Source organism: Rhizoctonia solani, chromosome 10 (assembly GCF_016906535.1).
Source record: "Rhizoctonia solani chromosome 10, complete sequence".
NCBI lineage: Eukaryota > Fungi > Basidiomycota > Agaricomycetes > Cantharellales > Ceratobasidiaceae > Rhizoctonia > Rhizoctonia solani.
In genome coordinates, this window is record NC_057379.1 from 153,633 (window position 1) to 173,790 (window position 20,158).

General features: G+C 46.6%; 6 protein-coding genes across 6 annotated transcripts; 1 reads left to right on the plus strand and 5 right to left on the minus strand.

Moving 5' to 3' along the window:
* Positions 1-2,155: 2,155 nt before the first annotated feature.
* Positions 2,156-3,958, minus strand: RhiXN_08245 (uncharacterized protein; the record flags this gene model as incomplete). Its single annotated transcript, XM_043328061.1, has 7 exons — positions 2,156-2,346; positions 2,409-2,710; positions 2,837-2,946; positions 3,003-3,200; positions 3,252-3,342; positions 3,400-3,441; positions 3,498-3,958. 7 exons carry the CDS (start codon positions 3,956-3,958, stop codon positions 2,156-2,158), a joined length of 1,395 nt encoding a protein of 464 aa, XP_043183446.1.
* A 2,826-nt stretch (positions 3,959-6,784) lies between these two features.
* RhiXN_08246 (Magnesium transporter NIPA) lies at positions 6,785-9,498 on the minus strand (the record flags this gene model as incomplete). The annotated part of the gene is made up of 9 exons (XM_043328062.1): positions 6,785-8,248; positions 8,316-8,368; positions 8,426-8,531; positions 8,579-8,854; positions 8,900-9,004; positions 9,058-9,185; positions 9,242-9,260; positions 9,310-9,376; positions 9,428-9,498. 9 exons carry the CDS (start codon positions 9,496-9,498, stop codon positions 6,785-6,787), a joined length of 2,289 nt encoding a protein of 762 aa, XP_043183447.1.
* A 2,072-nt stretch (positions 9,499-11,570) lies between these two features.
* On the minus strand, positions 11,571-12,207 carry RhiXN_08247 (uncharacterized protein; the record flags this gene model as incomplete). The annotated part of the gene is made up of 2 exons (XM_043328063.1): positions 11,571-12,023; positions 12,088-12,207. The coding sequence occupies 2 exons, from the start codon at positions 12,205-12,207 to the stop codon at positions 11,571-11,573; spliced, it is 573 nt and encodes a 190-aa protein (XP_043183448.1).
* Positions 12,208-13,967: 1,760 nt separating this feature from the next.
* On the minus strand, positions 13,968-15,651 carry RhiXN_08248 (uncharacterized protein; the record flags this gene model as incomplete). Its single annotated transcript, XM_043328064.1, has 9 exons — positions 13,968-14,140; positions 14,198-14,478; positions 14,538-14,549; positions 14,605-14,714; positions 14,774-14,971; positions 15,021-15,114; positions 15,172-15,213; positions 15,263-15,482; positions 15,615-15,651. 9 exons carry the CDS (start codon positions 15,649-15,651, stop codon positions 13,968-13,970), a joined length of 1,167 nt encoding a protein of 388 aa, XP_043183449.1.
* A 2,116-nt stretch (positions 15,652-17,767) lies between these two features.
* RhiXN_08249 (oxidoreductase family protein) lies at positions 17,768-18,360 on the minus strand (the record flags this gene model as incomplete). The annotated part of the gene is made up of 3 exons (XM_043328065.1): positions 17,768-17,965; positions 18,024-18,267; positions 18,320-18,360. 3 exons carry the CDS (start codon positions 18,358-18,360, stop codon positions 17,768-17,770), a joined length of 483 nt encoding a protein of 160 aa, XP_043183450.1.
* A 130-nt stretch (positions 18,361-18,490) lies between these two features.
* Positions 18,491-19,325, plus strand: RhiXN_08250 (uncharacterized protein; the record flags this gene model as incomplete). The annotated part of the gene is made up of 4 exons (XM_043328066.1): positions 18,491-18,551; positions 18,613-18,893; positions 18,955-19,138; positions 19,189-19,325. The coding sequence occupies 4 exons, from the start codon at positions 18,491-18,493 to the stop codon at positions 19,323-19,325; spliced, it is 663 nt and encodes a 220-aa protein (XP_043183451.1).
* Positions 19,326-20,158: the final 833 nt, after the last annotated feature.

Genomic DNA, 20,158 nt, shown 5'->3' on the forward strand with positions numbered 1-20,158 from the left:
AATCCAAAGTGCATGGAACTTTGTCAGTATGGTCTTTCATCCCATGCACACCCACCCTGAAATTCTGGTGCAATTCTGTTAAGGTCAAAAATAATCAATTTTTGTTAATTTTATGAGTGCAGCCTAAAGGACCAGTTGCTGACTGGTTCCAGTTGACCTTGCCATTCTTCCTTAATAATTGGTACATACTCTGATCATAGTGATATGAGCATGTTGGTAACAAGTCCCAACTTTATACCCTCACTGTGGCCTGAGATTTACCACTATGCATGCTCACTATGGACCTTGAGGACTGTTTGCCAACCAGTCCACTCAAATTTCTCCTTTTTTCCTTATCCCTTGTACATGGTCTCATCATAGTAATATAAGCCTGTTTGTCACAACCCACTCCATTCTTTCCATGAGTCCTGACCTTGTCAAGCCTCCAACACACTCATGTTGCACACCAACATGACCGCAAGCACGCATATACTTGCACATATGCACTCAGAACCCCCAGGTTCCCACATATAAGAGACTTATGGTTGACATGGCTGGACTTAGTGATATTCTCTAAGTCCAGGTCACATGACCTCCCCCCCTCCAGTCCTTTATCAAATACTATACTAAACTACTATGGATTTGAGGTGGGGGGGGATGACATAATCTCTTCTATAATAATATATTATTCAGACCTTGCCCACAGGCTCCCTTAACATTGGCCTGCAGCTAGGGGGCGGGGGGAGTGCAATGTCCCCCAGCAACTTATATTATTAATTGTCATAACCTCCTAACATATACCATTGGACTTGCACGATTTTTCTGTTATTTTTAGTATTTTTATGGACTTGATATCTTTTGTTTTTTGATCACATGATCTCGGCGCTTATTATGCCAAGATGCCGCGCCAAGATGCCATGCCAAGGGCGCTTAGGAGAAATCCATGCTTCTGCGCAGCCCGCAGCATGCTTCTTTTTCCCACCATGTACTTCTTCTCTCACGCGCACAGACCATGTAGATAGTGCGCCTTTGTCTATATATACAGCAGGGAAATTGCTTGGAGACCCCAAGTCAATTTTACCTTGTCTCAAACTCATTGAGGAGGATCTCCAGCCAGCTAAGTAGCCGGCCCCATTAGTCATCAGTAGTTAAAACCCTTACTTAACCTACCACACCTCCCAGGCCTAAGGCCCCCTTGCAGTAGTATAGAGACAGTAGACCGCCTTAAGCGGTATTAGGATAGCCTAGTTTAGTAGTAGTTTACCTTGTTGCCTGTAGTAGTACGGCCTTAAGCGCCTGCTCCCACCAGCGTGTACCCACCTTACAGTGGTGTACAACATTAATATATCACTGTGCATCATATATACTATATATATCTTTGACAGTGGATATATATGGTAATAACCCTTCCAGATATGGGTTATGACAGCACTGGGCCAAACAATATGTTTGTCAAGTTTACAACAAGTTTGGGTCATATAGGTGATTATAAGCTACTCCAGAGACATATTAGAGAGATTACAGAAGCGTTTAAGGAGGTATCAAAGTGTAAGGAATGCACAATACTTGTATATTAACCCTATTATATGCGAATCCCTTACATAATCAAGTCGGCAACACTCACCCAACTTACCATCTTGGCCCACCCTTGTTTCCGTTATTGTTTGTATCTGATTTCTAACTATATAATCTCGTTTGGATTGTTCTGCTTACTCATGTACGAACCCCGTTGACCTTATAAGGTCCCGGGGGGAATTCTCTGAAAACTGTCTTTACTTTCGAACCACAACAATCAAGTGTTTTACGGATTGTCATTACCTCGGCGACACGGTCGCCATCGACGTTCGTATTTACAGTAGTGGACGATAAGTGAAACCTCACACAAAGGAGCGACGCTTGAACGGAGCCCTAACGCATGCTTAAGTTGTCTTTTATGGCATACATTAGTGACTAATACATATATGACGAATCAAAGTGATTAATTTGTGTCGCGGTTGGGAGCTCGGGATTTTTTGAGGCGTGGTAATGTCCCGGGTAGGAGCTCCGGAAATTTTGGGATCTTGTCCCGGGTAAGAGCTCTGGTAATTGCCGAGCACCGTAATCACGCCTCCCCCAAGATAATAGGGGGTCCTGAGATACAGAACCACGACATATCATCAAGGATCTTGTTTGGATATTAAATGTTGATTTGATCGTATGTTGGTGGTTCTTCATTTCCATCAAGACCTGGCTCGCTCCTGGTAACCTCGCTTCCATAATGACTCGGCATGGAGCTTGCTGATGCATACAAGGTGTCAGCGGCTGGGACATAAGCAAGTCTGTTGGTATTATCAGATGGTCGAATTTTGTGACTTCTCATTATGCGATCTTTGACAAAATCCGTTAGCAAAGCCCAAACAACCCAAAGGCATCGATTAAATAGCGCTCACTGTTGCTAACAAAGGAGGAAGACGTTTCAATTTGATTAGTATAGGGCTCAGTTACATATCCCCAATGAGGTTGAAGTGATAATGACTGAGACATGGCTTCATTGGTGGGATTAAACAAGGGCCTAGGCCGGTCATTAAGATGATTCGAATTGGATTGGTCATCAATCGTAACGTTGGAGGTTCGACGACGTCGCATAAGCATGTACCATACTATGCTCAGAGCCAAGAGGGCAGCACCTCCCAGTGTACTCCCGACAATGACGGGGATGGGAAGAGAGGCCCTTGGTGCTGGCTGCGGTACGCTGTATAATACTACGATCATTCAAAGGAACAAGCAATAATATGGGAAAATGCACCTTGACATATACCTGGTTTGTTTTTGATTGATTATTATGCCTCAAAGCAATTAGAATAAAAAGAATATCTACCTGAAATAATCCAAGGTTACATGTAATCCTGCTATGTCTTGGTGCTTGATTACTACGGTATGTTCACGGTTTGGCAGCTCTGTTGCATTCCAAATAATACGCTGCGTAAGCTGGATGATTTTCCATAGCTTAAATACAAGGATACAGACTATGTCGAAGTACTTACTGAAGCATTTGAGCCAGAGCTGCCATTGATCATTACGGCTGATTCATTGTCTAAAGTGATATTCACCATCCCATTATCCGGGAAAAGGCCCGCAATGTACCAAACGGCTGTTCCGTTGAACTTGAAGGTGAGGAATGAACCAGGTTGGTTGGTTCGGTGCATGGTGTTTTTGTAATGGAAAAACCTGCCGCGAGATGACTGTGATGGAAGGTTAGAGCCAATGTGGTCAATTGAGGAGGGAGATCTTACATAAACAGTGGTATCCCATCCAGTATAAGTAATAAGATTTAGATCGTTATCATCAACAATAATTGCTTCAGGTGGAATGCTCGAAGCTGCTCTGTGGATGTTTAAGTTAGTGTAGCGGCTCATAATCTCAAAGAGTAGGTACACGTACGGCCCAGCACCTGCTGAAGTAAATCCATGGTCAGATTCAATACTATACTTGATTATCAGTCAAAAGAAAGAAAAGAAAAGAAAAGAATGTTGATTTACACAAGATAGTCAAGGCCCATAACCTGCCCATCAGAGCCCGCATTGCTTATAACTATTTCATGGTCACCAGGACCCAGGTTGGATTTGCTCCACAGTAGTTGTTGATACTGAGCCGAAGATGAATTAGATAGAACCATGTCTCCTTTATCGTCTCCGTCGATATAAACCATAGCGGGCGCATGGTCATTGGGACCTCTATCTCCATAATAATAGATGGCGTCGCCTTGGAGGGCATGATTAGCCAAAATGTTTAGCGCAAACGATATTCGAGCTACCTTGGAAAAAGTAGACAAGATCCGCGTTAGATTGCGTCGAACGATGGTAAGTTCTATCCATTCGATTGGGATCCCCGTTGTCTGTCCTCCAAGCAGGATGATACTGTATTCCATCTGGCTGATGTGGATAATATATGTAGCCGTCATCCACAGTTTTACTCTTTGGTTGTTGAGCACGAGTACCATAGTACCTCAGTAGGGCTACGAGAAGAAACAACAAGTATTGAGGAGAGTAACCAAAGAGCATGTTGTAGGGGCTACCAAAGGAGAGGGGTCAAGTAAATAAGCAACCAACTCTTGTCGCGCTATAAGAAGTCTTGGAACTCCATGTGTATAGGAAGTGCGCTGGAAGCACGTTACTGCATTTATGATCGGTAATCTTGGGTCCGACGCTGGATATAGAAGTACAATTACAAATTTTTTATTCGATAACCGGTGATATTACCAGTACTGGATCCACGTCCAAAGTATACATTGCTACTTAGCACACTATCTTGGTTGTTTAGGTCACAGCCTGGTTAGGGGATAGTCTACCAGGATCTCGGGTTATTTGTTGATTGCCCGTAAGATGGAAGCCGGCACTCGGAACATTGTTTAGCGATTTGGACATGTCAGACTTGCTGGTGAAGTGGGGATGCAGGGGAGTATGCCCCCCAATCGCATATATATAGCATATTCCCGCATATGCAGAGGCTCATCCCTTCTACCGCTACTCTACGGGGACCCGAAAACCTCCGGAGCGCTCACTCGCTCGTAAAGGTAGGCGAGTACTTTAGAGTATCAAATATGACACCCCGAAGCGCTCGTGGGACGCTCCGGAGTATTTGCGGAGCACTCCAGATCCGGTAGGATCCAAATGAGCAGTTCCCCAAAACCTGAGCACTCTGGAGCACTCCGGGGGTTTTCGGGTCCCCGTAGAGTACACACCCTCGTCTCCACTGGATGCAGAAAAAGCTCTCGCCTGCTACAAAAAAATAATTAGCATCCACCCAAGCACTCACCAAGAACCCCCTTCCAGAATTCTGGAGATAAGGTTGAAGGAGCAAACTTCGGAAGGTGGTACCTCCCCCATTCCTTCAGATGCGCAAGTGAGTCTAAACCATACTAAAGTGCTCGAGGTCAGTTCCTAGTAGTGACTTCGTAATACCATAGTTTGTATTTACATTAAATGCACTTTATTTCACCCATATAATAATTCATGAGGGGAAAATCACAGACCGTTATTACAAATTTATGGGCCTTCGGCGCTCGTTTGGTTGCGCCAATTTCGCCTTACGGGAGGCGGTTGCATATAGGGTCTCACCTGGACTGTCAGATTGACCTGTATTCGATGGGCCACTAATTTGGCCCTTTAGCCATATCAGATCCCGTACACCTATCTTACGGGGAGTTGGCCTTTGTTCACTTATTTTTAGAGGTATCTAGAGCAGGGTAGCGTCATCTTAGCTCGGGTCAAACGCATCCAGAGACCCAGCTGGCAGAACGATAGAGCCAGATCCTACCATCCAATACCAGTGGGTACATGGGCTTTCAATAATTGATGTGATATGAGAAGGATAAAAACATCAAGATTCTCCGGGAAGAAAGCCAAATTTGGGCGATTATTGTCGGCACACGTTTATATAACATGGGTCCACTTAAGACGGTGGTACTGTACTTTAAATAATGGCACAGACACAAAGACGTACAGTCGCCAAGTATGCGAGGTTTTGCCATGAAGCCATGCAGAGTCGACAAAACTTATACTGGGCTGGATTGGCCGACGCATCTTGATCAAATGTAACACGTACAGTTTTTCGTGTCGTTTATAGCGTCTCGCTGCGGCACTTACGCAACTTGTGCTTCTCTTCTATACGACGCAGTGAGAACCCCATGAGCTCACACAATAATTAATTTTTGCCTCTTATTTTTACGGGTCCCACCCGAACGTACGATTCGAATGTTGTGAAAAAGTTACTATTGTTCACTCACAGGTATACCTAACCCATTGCATATACATACGGCTAGGAACGGCTGCCCACTGGAGCTCGCTCGGTGGTGCGGCCCCAGTGGTGTCTCTACGGGGCTCCGAAAATTTCGGGAGCGCTCCGGGACTTGCTATTGTCGGTGAACATTCTGGGGCGTTTGGTATGACGCTCGGAAGGGCTCCTGGAGTGCTCCCAAGTGCTCGCCGAGCAATCTGGATTCGTCGGATCCTAACGAGGAGGTTCCCAAAACCGGAGCACTCCAGAGCGCTCCCGGGTTTTTGGGGCCCCCGTAGAGAATCGTGTACGCGTTATAGTATTTAAATTTACTATCCCGAATGAAGAGGACAGATCTTAAAATCTTCCCAAATACCTGGTACCAGCACTTACTAGTGGCTTACCCTGTTCCTCGCGGGATCTTATCTACTTGGACTCTGCTACTGTGTATCAAAGTCGGGCGGAATTGTAACAAGAGCTTACATCCACCCGCGTATGTATACACTCTCATACAATGTACATGGTTCCATATCATCTCCACGCTCACAAATCAATATTTTCTGTCGCGGGAAGAGATACCAAGGACAAAAGTGGTGGAGATACACAAGTTCATCGTTGTGACACGATCAGACTGTCCCTGTTATCAACAACCTACGAGCACTGATCGTAATTCCACAGGCACTTGACACAGTTACAGATTCCTTGCGCATTTAAGAAAGGCCTTAGCATGTAGGTGGATTCAGTTTCAGAAAACCGCCGACAGTACGGAGAACCTACTCAAGCGATTCTCGGCTATTAAATCCAGGCTGTATGCGTTTACGTAAATAACCTTAGTGTTTGCAACTGATATAGTCAACTCAACATGCAAAATGCTCGCGACTCCATGTATTCACAGAAATGAAAAAACTGTACTCGCGCCCAAGCACGACATAACAAAAATAACATGAACAAAAACAAAAGAAAAAAAATGCAAGGTATACTATATCAGGCTCATATCCTCATCGTGTGCATATATATGTACATCAGCACATCGGAGCGTTCATAGGAAATCTCATCGATAGCGCTTCAACAACGCATGCTCGCTCCCACCCTCGCTCTTCTCATCTATACTGTTCTGTTCAACTCCCTCACTCGAGATTGTACCGTCCATACTCAGTACCCCTCGGCCAGTCTTGACCTCCCCCGCCTCGGCCCCACCTCGTCGCATGACGACAGGCGAGCTCCCGACCCATACACTGTCCGCTACAGTTGCCCGATCGCTCCTCGCTAATCCAGAAATACCCCGGTTATCGATAACAGGCATAGGAAGACCGTGTGATTGGGATTCTGCTTCGGTGGGTTCGTCTCCTGGGGAAGGTATAGCAGGGAAGTACTCTGATACCGCAGGTTGTGCACGGATCGATGTTTTCGTGTCTGAGGAAGATGCGGTGCTCGATACCCGTGGAATCCGAGAAGCATCACCGTCGCCCGCCGTATCAGCCCTGGTACTCGTACCCCCGCCACTTGTGCCACCTTTTTTCCAGTCAGCTTTGGTTGGTGTCCCGGTCCTGCTCAGATGTACACTCCCGCTCGGAGAGACGACTCGTCTCGGAACCGCAGACATGCTCCCAGCTGGTGCAGGCACGCGAAGAACGTATGTGCCAGGATTATTAGGATCTGGTGTACCTGAACGCATAGGATCGGTGCCAGCTGGGGTACGTGCCCGGTCAATAGATGGGCGTGCACGATCCGGACTTCGAGGACCTGGGGATTTAGCACGGCTATCAGGCGTTCGCCGGCCGTCTGCGTCTCTGAAATAAACACCTCCGTTCGATGGACCTCGTCGTAGTTGGGCACCCTCGTCAGGACTGGTCGTATATTCCCCCACTTCCATCATCCGTAGCGCCGGCTCGTCTCGAATATCGCCAATAACGCCTGCGGGGCCAGAGCCGAGACTAGGGCCGTATGGTGTGGGACTGGGACCTTTCCTAGCCGCCTCGATACGTTGTGCAGAGTCAACAGGCAAGGGCGGAGGCCCATCCTTGAAGCGTTTCGTTCCAATTCCAGCGTGACCGGCTTCTTCACTTGGTGCTCGACTACTCTGAGAGAACCGGGATTGCTGAGATGTGACGGTCCCTCGGCGCTCGCGTGCGATTGTCGAACGACGCCGTGCACGCACCATGGTTCCCACTGCTCCAAATCCTCCCCCACGTAGTGCATCCAAACCCGGCTCTTCTGTCTCCGCAAGTGAACAAGCATCCCATCCATCATCGATCCCGTCCTGCTTCTCCACATCACCAATGCTTCCGCCCGTTCGAGAACCAGCCCTAGCGCGAGAGGGAGTGCGCGAGTGAGAGGGTTCGACTTGCTCTCGTGCGGCTGCGAGAAGGAGAGTTGTTCGCTTGTCGAGGTTTTGGAGTTTGCGAGGATCGACTTTGGACATTTGGAGGATGGTTATACCTGTGCAGATCATTAGGAAGCCGAGGACGACCGTGAGGATTTGGGTGACGGTGGCGTGAAGGCCTTGATACAAAATCTGATCGATGGTTGGCGTATGTCAACAAAAAACTGATAAGGAGTGTTGAAGTACAAGCCAAGCTCACTATAGAGGTGACCAGAGTGCAGAAAGTGAAAATGACGTAATAGGTTGGGGTGACTATCAAATATGTCAGTTGAAGAAGGAACGACGAAATATAGCGAAGATCGAACCCACCCATAGCGGTATTAAACAACGCTAGTGCAATATTGAGGTAGTAGATCTCAGTCAAGAGCGTGACGACAACAAATACAAGTAAGAAATATATAAACCAATTTTTGAACTGAAGCCAAGTCAATGCCAAGCCAAACTCCCGAGATTGGAACGCACCTGGTTCTCTCCTCTAATACTAGTTACAATGCTCGCTCCGAGCCCTTGGGTGCAACTGACGCTCAGCCCGCCGATTAGCGAACAGACAAGAATGTACCAGAGCATGGACGTTTTTCCATAACGTGGCGCAAAGTAGAAAATGATAACAAGTGAGACGGCAATCACGACGCTGCCAAAACTAAGGAAACCTGGAGCAAGGAAGAGTTTTTTAAATTCAGCAATGGTCGTTACGGATTGTTCTTCTGGCGCGTTGAGTGCGATGACGACAGAGCCGATCTGCAAAAAGTTAGATCAGCCGAGGTGATAAGTGAGGTTACATACGATACACTGAATACATCCAATCCATCCGAAGAACGTAAGTTTCTCCTTGAGGAATATCGAAGACAATATCGCGCAGATCACCACCGACAGCGCTCCGAGTGGAGTCTATACGCCATAATAGTCAGGACAAAAGTTATCGGCTAATGGAGAGCACGTACGACGACGATGGCTTCAACGAATGCGTATGCCCCAAAATTACACAGTTCTCCAATAATCATCATGATCATTCCGGTCCACCATAGTGGGCTCTTGAGATAGCCAACGCCCTCGCCGGCTGGACCGCCCTCTGAAGATCACATCTGAATTAGGCTCGTGGTGTTGTCCCGATTGGGATGTACGTACTTTGCGACCGTATAAGGCCCTACACAAGGGTTCATTCAGCGATCCTCATTCATAGTAATACCACGCACCTTTTTCTTAAACACAAAAGACGAGCCGATTAACACTCCCGAACTAACCGCCAATATAATCCCAACACTATCCAATAACATATCAGCGCTTATTCACAAGGAGCACAACCATACCTACGAGCGGTACTGCGACGGCACCTTGGAGGCTTCGCTCGCCGCTGCGGACACAGATGCGCTAGGCTCGGACATGGTCAACGGGAACCGGGAGTGATGAGTGGTGCCTTTGCACACATGCTGACCAACTCACGTGACGCAGCAACTTCCCGAAATGATGTGCCACCCCACATGGGGCTGCGGAATCGGTATCGGTTATCGGCCTCGAGGCGAGCGCATGCATCCCGCCCCGGATACTACATCGTGGATGTCATTTATGTTTGAATTCCCTACTGACATAATGGTCAGAATCTAGAGTCTTTGTCGCTATATATTTACTCTCGCGTGCTCCGATAGTTGTATGGTACGCGTAGCAGTAGGAAGCGCCTTTTTCCTCGGTCCCGGCCATGCACACTGCTGTATGAAAGTCTTGGTACAACGGCGTGTCTGTACAGCATAATCTTAACGACACGCGATACGTACCATATCAGGAAACATCTCGCCCGGCGATATCTGAATTCCAGTTTTCCTGCCCGGGTTTCAGCCAAGATTCGGCCACTCTATCCCCTTGATGTCTCGGTGGCCGGTGGCACTGGCACCGCCCAAGGCTGGTCCCATTCATAAATGATCTTACGAGCGCGTTAGATTTTTCTCTCGCATAGAAAATTTCCCTGTAAATCAAGGCTTTAGAGCGCGAGTTTGTTATCCTGATTATTCACCAAGCGATATGTCGGCTACTTCTCGGGAAGCGTGGAACCCATTAATCACAATGATCAGGCGACGTATCCTCATATAGGGTTCTTGGCAAACCTGCTCCAAACGTATACGCGCACTTAGCATCAACCTGAGCGTCACAGTCTTGCAGAGTGATATCACTAGTGCTTTGAATGACGAGTAGAGGGACTGAGTGAACGCATTGGTTCATGAGGAACTTTGGCTAATTTACCCCGAAAAGAGCACCTCTTGGAAAATCTCGGCGCTGGGTCTTAATAGTACCATGACGTAATCCTCCCTGTCGACAACGTAAGCAAGGCCACTTGGGGGGTCGCAGCGGTTTCGTCTTTATATTTCCTAATATGATTAGTGGGACATTTCTAGGACTGGAGCCTCACAAGATTGATATCTGTGGACACTAAAATATCTCTGGACTCGTATCTTGCTCGGGTCAACTAACACTCTCCACTAGCAGTGAATCCGGAATCGAATGACTCTTGAGCCCGATTTTTTCGCCTTTTATAATTTACACTGTCTTTGAAGGCCAAGATAAACTCTGACCGGAACATATCAGGGGTCTCATTAATAGCGAACTACTAAAAGTGGTTCTTGTGGCTCTCGAAATTTCTCGGTCGCCCAAGTTGTCGAGCGAGAACCCAGCGTGTGTGCGCAACCAAACAAAGGTTCGTACTCTCCATTTAATCTCGACCTTGACAACTAGCCGTATAACCTGGGTCAGTCGAACTTGCTTTATGCCATATAGAGCCTATAAGGTTCAGCTATATCACTCTAAGGATAGTCCTTACTTGGTCTCAAGCTAGCTTGCGTTCAGGTTACTACATCTCGTATGTAAAATAAGCAAAATTTGAGGCGCCCGGACCTTTTGACAGCTTCAGATTAGCAATACTCGCAGCTCAGAAACTTTATCTTAAGTAATGACATGTCTACGATGTAGGTCTCACTTGCTTTAGCCATGGGATTGCAGTAAGTTGTTAGATATTGATACTCCACTACGCACATTAATTTGAACTATATTAGCCCAAGAGGATCTATGCATTCAGTGAGGTGGTGTAATCACTAGGCTGTATACTGGGCGCATCTCTTATTCATACCTAGTGTGTTTCCCCTTCCCTTGCTCTTATGCTTAACTCTCATTAGTTTCAAAGTATATGGTATTTCAAGGTGATATAGTTGGCGGTAAAGCCTCGGTACACTCCATCTTTATCATTGATAAGTTATTAAATTATCCGCAAATAATATTGGTATAGCTATGATACAAACTTGGAAACAATCTTGATGTCCACTCGACGCGCATGGCCGAGGAAATCGATACATATAAATCTCTTCGATGAAAAGCACCAGTAATAACTTCACTCAATTCATCATGCTGCTATAGTGCCTTATAAGAAAGCACGAGGTGAATACGAATACTTTCCGTAAGGTGATGGTAATTGTCACGCACCGGAATTATCGGTAGTAGAAGCTCTTTTGCGGCTTCGGTCAATATCCCGAGTTAAAACCTCACCCAACAGCATTGTTGCGATTACACTCATAACGCCAACTATCATAGGCACTAGGGCAATAGCAAGATGCGTCCGAGTAGGAAAGGGAAATCTAATGGTGTAATCAAACATTCCGATGGTGAACAGTAAACTCGACCAGTACGTGGCTACAGGTGGACAGGTAATGGCTATCGGGACAAGATGTGCGCCAGAGAATCTTTTCTTCTGGACCAGAATCTTCATTTCGTCGTTAGATATATCCAACGCCTTGACAGATAAATAGTTGGCTACAAAGAGGCCAACGACTGCGACCACTGAACCGCTGAGCCACAGTGCGGTCGCCAGAGCAGGGGGCTCTGGAGTCAGGGCTAGGATAGCTGCCATCAAAGTGGCAAGCAGCGCTAACTGGTTGTGTGCAAGATATTGTGAGCTACGGGTCTTATATACTTGTCCCACATTAGGAGCTTACGGTGGTGCTCAAACGGGTCCATTCTCTTTGCTGGCGGCGCCTCCATTCGATCCCTTCGTTGTCAGCGTTGGAGCTTTCGATCGCGTACCGGTTGAATCGCTGAATGTATGTACTCCCCATACCAAACAGCAGCAGAACATCTAAGATACGCCATATAGGTAAGCGCTTTGAATCAGTATGTGTAGAGTTTGTAGAATGTACGTTAGGTGTACAACTCTTAGTAGAAGGTGCGGGGGCCATCAAGAGGAGAAGCAAAGTGAATGCTTCAACCTGCGCGGTATTTATATTTTTCCGTTGCCACAAAGGATGTGATTGGCGCCAGGATGTTACATAGCATGTCGAGTTGATATCGACTATGAGTTTAAGTGATTGACGCTTGGAACGACCCCTGAGTAGTTATAAGTGATTTTGAGCTTAGATTAAACCGATATGGAATCTAATGCAACGCGGCTTTTGCTCCTCAGTTGTCACCCTCGACCTAGCTACAAACAATTTCGCATGTGTCTAGCTTCTCCTTTATCCTAGCTAGCCATCATGATGGCTTATTTACGCCAGGAAGTAATAACCATGGTCCCGGAGGCTTTGGAGGATTCAGGTTCTGGATAAGTGGGAACGAGAGATTGGGTGCGGCGGCGCTAAGATTGCTACATAACCGATCCCCGCCTAAACGGCCTGAGAAGAATTGCCAGCATTTTGCGAGGATGGCAATGCAGATGGTTGGGAAATACCGCACCTCTCCCGGTGGTTGAATCAGCCTTTTAGATGGTATCCAACATGCGCTTGCTTTCAGCTTTTGTTCCACTTTGGGATGACACGTAGTTAGTCTGCGAATGCAATCAGGTTATTTGTCTGATTGACTTACTCCATCAGCCGAGTCGCGTATTGGTCGCAACTCTCCACACTGCTCGGGAATGAAGGCAAGGTTTTTGTTGCTCTCGTATAGAGTAGAGAGATTGACGTAGTTTCAAGCTATTGTCAACGTGGGATTAAGATAGCTCTGACGAGTTGGGTGCTCGCGTGATATGTATAGGATTCCATTTGTGGTAGTTTGGACTTCCAAGATACTATTATACAACATTTGGTTTCGCAACACATGTCAGGATAACACGCGACTAAGGATGAATATCGTCCTCAATGGGTATGCCGGCTTACGTGTGTAAGCGGCGGATTGTAAAGATCATATAGAGACCTGGCAATGGGCGGTTCACGTGCAAAACTTCCATCTTGTCTTATTATCCTATTCACAAATTTAAAAACAATCCGTATTATTTCGCCCCATAAATTTGCGCTGTGAATAGTCTCCTATTGACATAACTCACTCCCGTGTGTGTAAAACGCTGTCAATTCCTGGTCCGATGTTTTGACAAGTCATTTCCTTAACATTGCTAAGCCCCCAGCGGCAGTCTCCGTACCTGGCGCCCGACCCAGTACCTTCCTACTTAAGAAGTAGAATAGCCATCCACATTAGAGTAAGTAATTAACATTTACTCACTGAGTTCAGTTTCATCGATACTAGGGTTCAGCTCGATAGCGAGGCTAACCTGGGCCTGTCCGTTCTCGAGGGGTGAGCATATGTACATGGGTGGGACTTCTTAAGATCTTGGCAGCATACAACTACTCTACTAAAGTACTAGTTGTCGCAAGGGCTCCAAGCTTGAATTGATCACAGCTTTTGAGTAAAATCATCCGTATATTGGCATGATCCGGAAGTTTGCGCATGCACTGTGAGAGAGTACTGAACCTTGCATATGATAGTGCCACACGAAGCTCCCAAGAGCCGGCCTTAAAAATCAAGACCAACCTTTGGTTGATGATGAACGAGAATCGCTGTGGATAATAAAGGTATGTAAAGCGCAGTAGTTTCCTGAGGAAAAAATTATTTAAGATTGTACATAGGGAGGAGGATTATCCATATTATTTGTATTAACCTCACTGCCTTCGCTCGTGCTTGACATAGCTCTCCAGCTACCACTAGCCATGTTAGAAGATCCACATGCTCTGATAAGGTCATTAGTACCCTGAATAGGTTGTTTTGATGCCCTAGGTCCGAGATCTATATGTAACGTTAAATTTAATGCGCGATTGATCTGAGCGAAAACGCGACGCTCACTTGCAGGTAAAATAACTGGGGTTGATGGCCGGTAAGGCTCAGAAATATATCCCCATGCTGGTTGAGAATGAATTTGATGGGTAGACCCAGGACCGGGGTTGAGCAAGGGAGGTCCATCGGAGTTCTTTGGTTCAAAGTAAGGTGGACGCGCCGGGGTGTGACGGCGCCGCGCAAACATATACCCTACTCCGCACAAGGCAAAGATAACAACCCCTCCGACAACCCCTCCGACAATCAGACCTATTGGCAGACTCGTTTTCAGCGAAGGTGAGGCAGGCTCACTGTAGATATGGGTTGTTGTTAATGATCCCAATTAGTCAGATGGGCATGCATGACATACGTTGGGAGGTACCTAACGAATATATGCATATATCACACCTTTGGTATCCGTTAAAACAAATATTTACCGGAAGAAATCAAGGGTTGCCCATAGGCCAGCTGTATCTTGATGGGTTATAACCACAGTGTGTTCACCATACGGTAAATGCGACACGTTCCATAGTACTCGCTGAGCGGACTATAAACGTAGGAATAAGAAACCGCCCAGGTTTGAATTCGTCATTCTAGAAAACTCACTATGAATGTGGCATCACCACTCACGAGCCAGCTTCGTTCTCCATCCAATGTCACGTTTACCTTTCCGTGTCCAGGACTCAAGTCTGTGTAGTACCAGGCAGCTGTACCGTTGAATTTGAACGAAGCGTATGCGCCAGTCTGGCTAGTCCGATGCATAGTGTTTCCGTAATGGAATGCATGATATTGGGACGTCTTGGGCTGGATTATTGGCTATCATGTAGTAGCCATTGGTGAGAAAAGTACGTACCTGAACCGCAGGGTCCCAACCTACAGAATAAGAAACACGGGTAAGGTCATTGTCGTCAACCGTCACAGCTTCAGCTGGGATGCTTGAAGCTGCTCTAGAATATGAAATTCAGTCTGAAGGAGTAATTTGTTGACTAGCTAGGTATACTTACGGCCCGGCGAGTGAGGGTGTGAACCCGTGGTCCGATTCGATGCTGGTACCGATTAGCTGCAACTTCAAAACAGCAAACCTAACGATCTTACACAAAGTAATCAAGCCCAATATATTCTCCGTCTTTCCCTACATGACTGATAACTATTTGGTGGTCACCAGGACCAAGGTTGTCTTTGCTCCAGAGTAGCTGCTGATACTGAAGTGATGAAGCATTGGATAGTACTGGCTCTCCTTTCTGATCACCGTCGAGGAAGACAAGAGCTTGTCCATGAGGGTAGTCGCGATCAGCATAATAATGTATAGCATTGCCTGTTTACACGATGTTTGGGGGCCAATTCGACGGTGCATAGGACATGTCACTTGCCTTGAAAAAAATAGATCAGATTTGACATAGATGCTCTAACAGTGTGCAAGCTGCCATTGAATCGGTTGTGATCGTACGGCTCCGTATACCAGTCCGGACCATATTGAATTCCATCTGGCCGAAATAAACTAAACACTTCTGTATCATCCACAGTTTTGTTCACGCGCTGTTGGCCATAGACCCAGGAAGCCGATAGCAAGGCTACAATAGACAGAAAACGAGAACTCAAGCAAGTAAGCCTCATACCAAAGATGACACAGAATGAATGTGGTGGTAAGAATTGAGAATCCACATGAAGCACACTTCAAATACCTAGGTATGAAACTGCTTCTTCTCCAGGAAGAGTTGTGTTCCGTTCTGCGAGTCACTTTCTTCCCAGGGACAATCTCGGCGTTGGATTCGTCGCCGTGTGCGCAGCCACATGCTAGGGTGCGCTGGAAGCATGGGTTCTAGGCCCGCTAATCCACCGCCGAGATCCCTTCGAATACTATCAATTGCAAGTCAGAAAGCTTGAATCCCCGCCGGCTCACAAACTTTAAGACTTTGCTGGTAGAAACACTAGTGATTACAGAATGTATTGAAGGCTTAACAGTATCGTTCAGGTTTTCATTTTGGTCTGTTTTTTGGAGATCCCCATTCCGGGTATCTCGGGCCAACAAATCTCGGCAAATACTAACCATCAGACCATAGCCCAGATATTGTTTCAACAAATAAAGCAAGCTAATGAGAAGGATGATATCTTGATGAATAGCCACTGGTTTGGCGATAGATGAAGCCAGACACTAACCTGCTCCTCCAGCAGCCAGGTATTTATCATAGTAGAACACAAAGGTGTGGATTTTCTGAGAAAAGTGAATCAACCGCTATGTTCGCGAACCTAGACCCTCAGTTCGCCGTTGTGTACTTTGCGACCTTGCGTTCTTGGTTTTAGGTGCGGATGCTTGGCAAAACCTAGACTCGATGTGGATTTTCCTCATTTTGGGGGTTCGCCAAGAACCATCGCACCCCGATTCCACCCCTGTGACCGTACAACTGTTCTAATCCGCTGTGCTTTGTTGGTGCTTCCACCTGTGCTCCTGTTGTGTCTTTTCCATGTAGTGGCGTTGGTTAGCTTTCTCCCCTCATAGTTTGTTAAATGCTGGATTCAAAAAAAAAAGTCCGATCCATGCATATATATTGACGCCCAAGTTGATGCTGTGCACCAACGTAATGTGCGAAATTTCTACTCTAATTTACCTCCTATATTTCCCTTCCGAGAAATTGATGGAATTGGCTGAGAAAATCTCAGTATCGTTCGAAACTTCTGTACCCTGGATTCCAGTCAGCGTGGTAGGCCCACCATTTACCAGCGAGGGATTGTCGGCATTGTCGGTATATGCGACGAAAACTAGAGGCTCATGATTATGAAAGGTCAACCTGACTGGAATAATTCTGTTGGTATATTATCTTGTATATCTTCACTACCTAGGGGACTTGTCGTCACGTGCTCTGCGAGCGAGCGGTGAAATTTACGCAATTAGTTGGAGATGGTTTGCCGGTGGATACAACTACTTCACGCCAGGTTATATTACTATCCGGTTAGATTGAAGGAGCCTAAAGTAGACTGCCATCGTCCTTACTAGTGACCAAAGCAGCGGCAGGGACTTGGCTGGGAGAACGACAGAACCAGAATCATCATTCAACGTGCAATAGCTGATGTGATATAAGGACAGGAGCATCGGGGTCTTTCGGGGAGAAAGTCATAATATTCGATGATTGCAGTCGCAAGTTACTATGATATAATGTTTCAAAGATGGGCCCATGTAGGGTAATATTATTTGCAGATACACAGATGCCAAGAATATTCGGATTAAGCGTTTTGTTCCTGATGATTTCGTACTCAACTAGCCAATGCCGGAATCACATTCCTTCCCTAAAAGTGCCGAAATCCTTAATGGGTTCCTATCCATCTGGGACATATGCACTGCTAAAGGTTCTCACAGACCAAAGATATAGTGAACTTGGTGGGCGACCAGTCAATGGTGAATTATGATGGGAGTAATTCGCTCGAGAAACGCAGCAGCATGGGTGATTTCCGTCAACGAGCTAGTATCGGTGTTCATGAGTAATTAATATTTTCTCCTCAAGTCGACAGTTCTACAGCACAGGTACACCTGAGAGATCGTATAAGGTTAAGAATTTCTACAATAAGTCGGTAGATCAATACACTAGCAGTTCTGCCGAAAGTTCCCTACCTCTTCCCAAGTTGTTTTTCAAGCATCAGGAATGCTTTCATGGTCGGATCGAGATCCAAGTTATCCAGTCCCTCTTTTTCTTCTTCGTTACTGGCAGTAACTTCCTTCATTTCTTGCTTTTGAAGATCTCCCGGCCATTCATGCATAGGAATAGATAGCTCGCGGAGTCTGCCACGGGCATTCCGGGCTTCCTTCTTGTAATCGTCGAGTGAAGAGAAATATAAATCGTAGACACAGACCGCACAGCCGGACATACAGCATTCTGTAATCATTCATCAATAGTGAGCGATGTGCAAGGGTCGTGGACGTGCCATCTGATTCTGGAGGTTTAGGTCTCTGAGGTATTTTTATTCCTCCTAAGAATATATCTTTGGGTGTACTGGCTGACGGTGAGATTACGTCCGTGGTAGCCTTGAGCCCTGTCTGATCTACAATCGCAGCTTTGGTCGCTTCATGGTCGAGAACATGCCTCTCGGCCGGATGCGGGGAATGTAGTCTAGCGAGTTCCCAGTATCTTCCAGAGAGATTTCGGGCTCTAGTGGACACACATCGAGTATCCGCCGGACGCCGAGCGAGTATTCTTAGCCATGGTGGAAAAGAGCAGAGCATGGATTGATCACGTGGCTGAGTCAGCTTAGGGCTCTTTGCACCGAATTCGAATTTGCGTCTGTCCACCGTCGCCATCCCCTCCGTCTCCGTCTTCACCACCTTTGCCAGCCATGTCTTCGTCACAGGGAAATCAGCAAACCGTGAGCAACGGTGGATCGCAGGTTGGGTCTTGTCAGTACAATTTATTTGTGATCCATTCGTTTATTTTATTGACGCGGTGATGTTCGTTTAGCGACCGCCCCTGCGAGCTCGGGCTCTACGAACACTATTCCCCAGACTGCACCTCCCGGCACTCTATCCTTTACGATCCCATCTTCCACAGCTACTCCATCGTACTATAAAATCATGGCCAATAACCCTATCACTTTCGGATGGAATTTCACGAGTTTGCTTTCCACTCCAGCCTCGCTTACTCTTCACGCGTACTGCACTGCAAATGGATACACCTACCCCGTTGGACCGACGGGATCAGCAGGAACTGTCGTGGGCGTAATCCCCGGCACGGCTACACAGGTGCGGATGAGGTGTCATGAAAAGGGGATGTGCTGATGTAATAACACCCCTTGGTTCGCAGGTGGTGTGGGACGCTTACCAACAGCAGTTTGAGCAAGGCGCCAACCCGCTTCAGCCCGAGACATACACCCTGCGGATTTTCGATGAGCGAGGGTGGACTGTTGCCGCTGCACCTGGGCTTTTGAATGCAAACCAGAACCTCAAGTTTGCAATGTACACTCCGGCCGCGTACACACCTCTTGAATGTAGGTTATTCATGTTCACTTTCGTAGCTAAGGCTAATAGTCGTTGCCAGCTGGGTGGAGGTGCGTGACATGTAGTGCTGCCACGCCGAATATTTCATCTCCTTCGTTTATGGCCCTGGGAATGACAATGATCGTTATGTTGATCTCTGGCATTGGTCTACTGAGAGGGTTAATCAGGAACTGGTAAGTACAGTCATCCGGAATGTGACTACCGACCCGATCTGATCGACTCCTTCGATTGTCTATGCTCTGTGGCAACCCTTTCGTAATTTACACTCAACTCAGATCGAAACCCTGAACTCCCAAAAATAGATTTAGTACTCATGGACATAACGTTTGGTCATCGTTTGCATTGCGTCCCGTATCACGGCCTTGCCTCTCCCTAATGACACTTTTCTACACATGTATATGGACCATGCCCCACTCGCTTTTGGTTTCTTCTGTTCGTACAGTATCTCAGTTTATTCAGTGGTTTCGATGATAGAGGACTTTGGACTTTACGACTGGTAGCAGTCGGATCACTTTGCTTGATCAAGACCTTGCTTGTTGATGGTGTCGATCCCCGGGTTCAAAAACTCTGGACTGTATCCAAATGAAACCTATATATAACAGCTCATTACGAGAGCTCTAGGTCCCGTGTATATGATCGAGGATCATGCTTGGCGAGACTGGCAGTGTGCTGAATCCGGTTATGATGCCGACGTACACGTGACACGCGTAGCACCAGTCACATTTTTGCTTCTTCCCCTTGAGATAGACACTGTGTTCGAATAGTCAGCGATGTGAACTAAAGTATACTTGTGTTCAGTATCATAATCTCATGGATACCCCTACGAGGCTTGGATATATTAGGAGTCAAGACCACGTGCAAATCGTGGACGATGCTTACAATCAGCGACAAATGCGATTAGAGGCCGAGAACGAGTGCCACTATATTATCTCTGAAGTTATATGACTCCAGGCACAAAAGTGATGAGCTATCGAATTCTGTAGAGAATGCGTCATATCGTCAGGGTATGT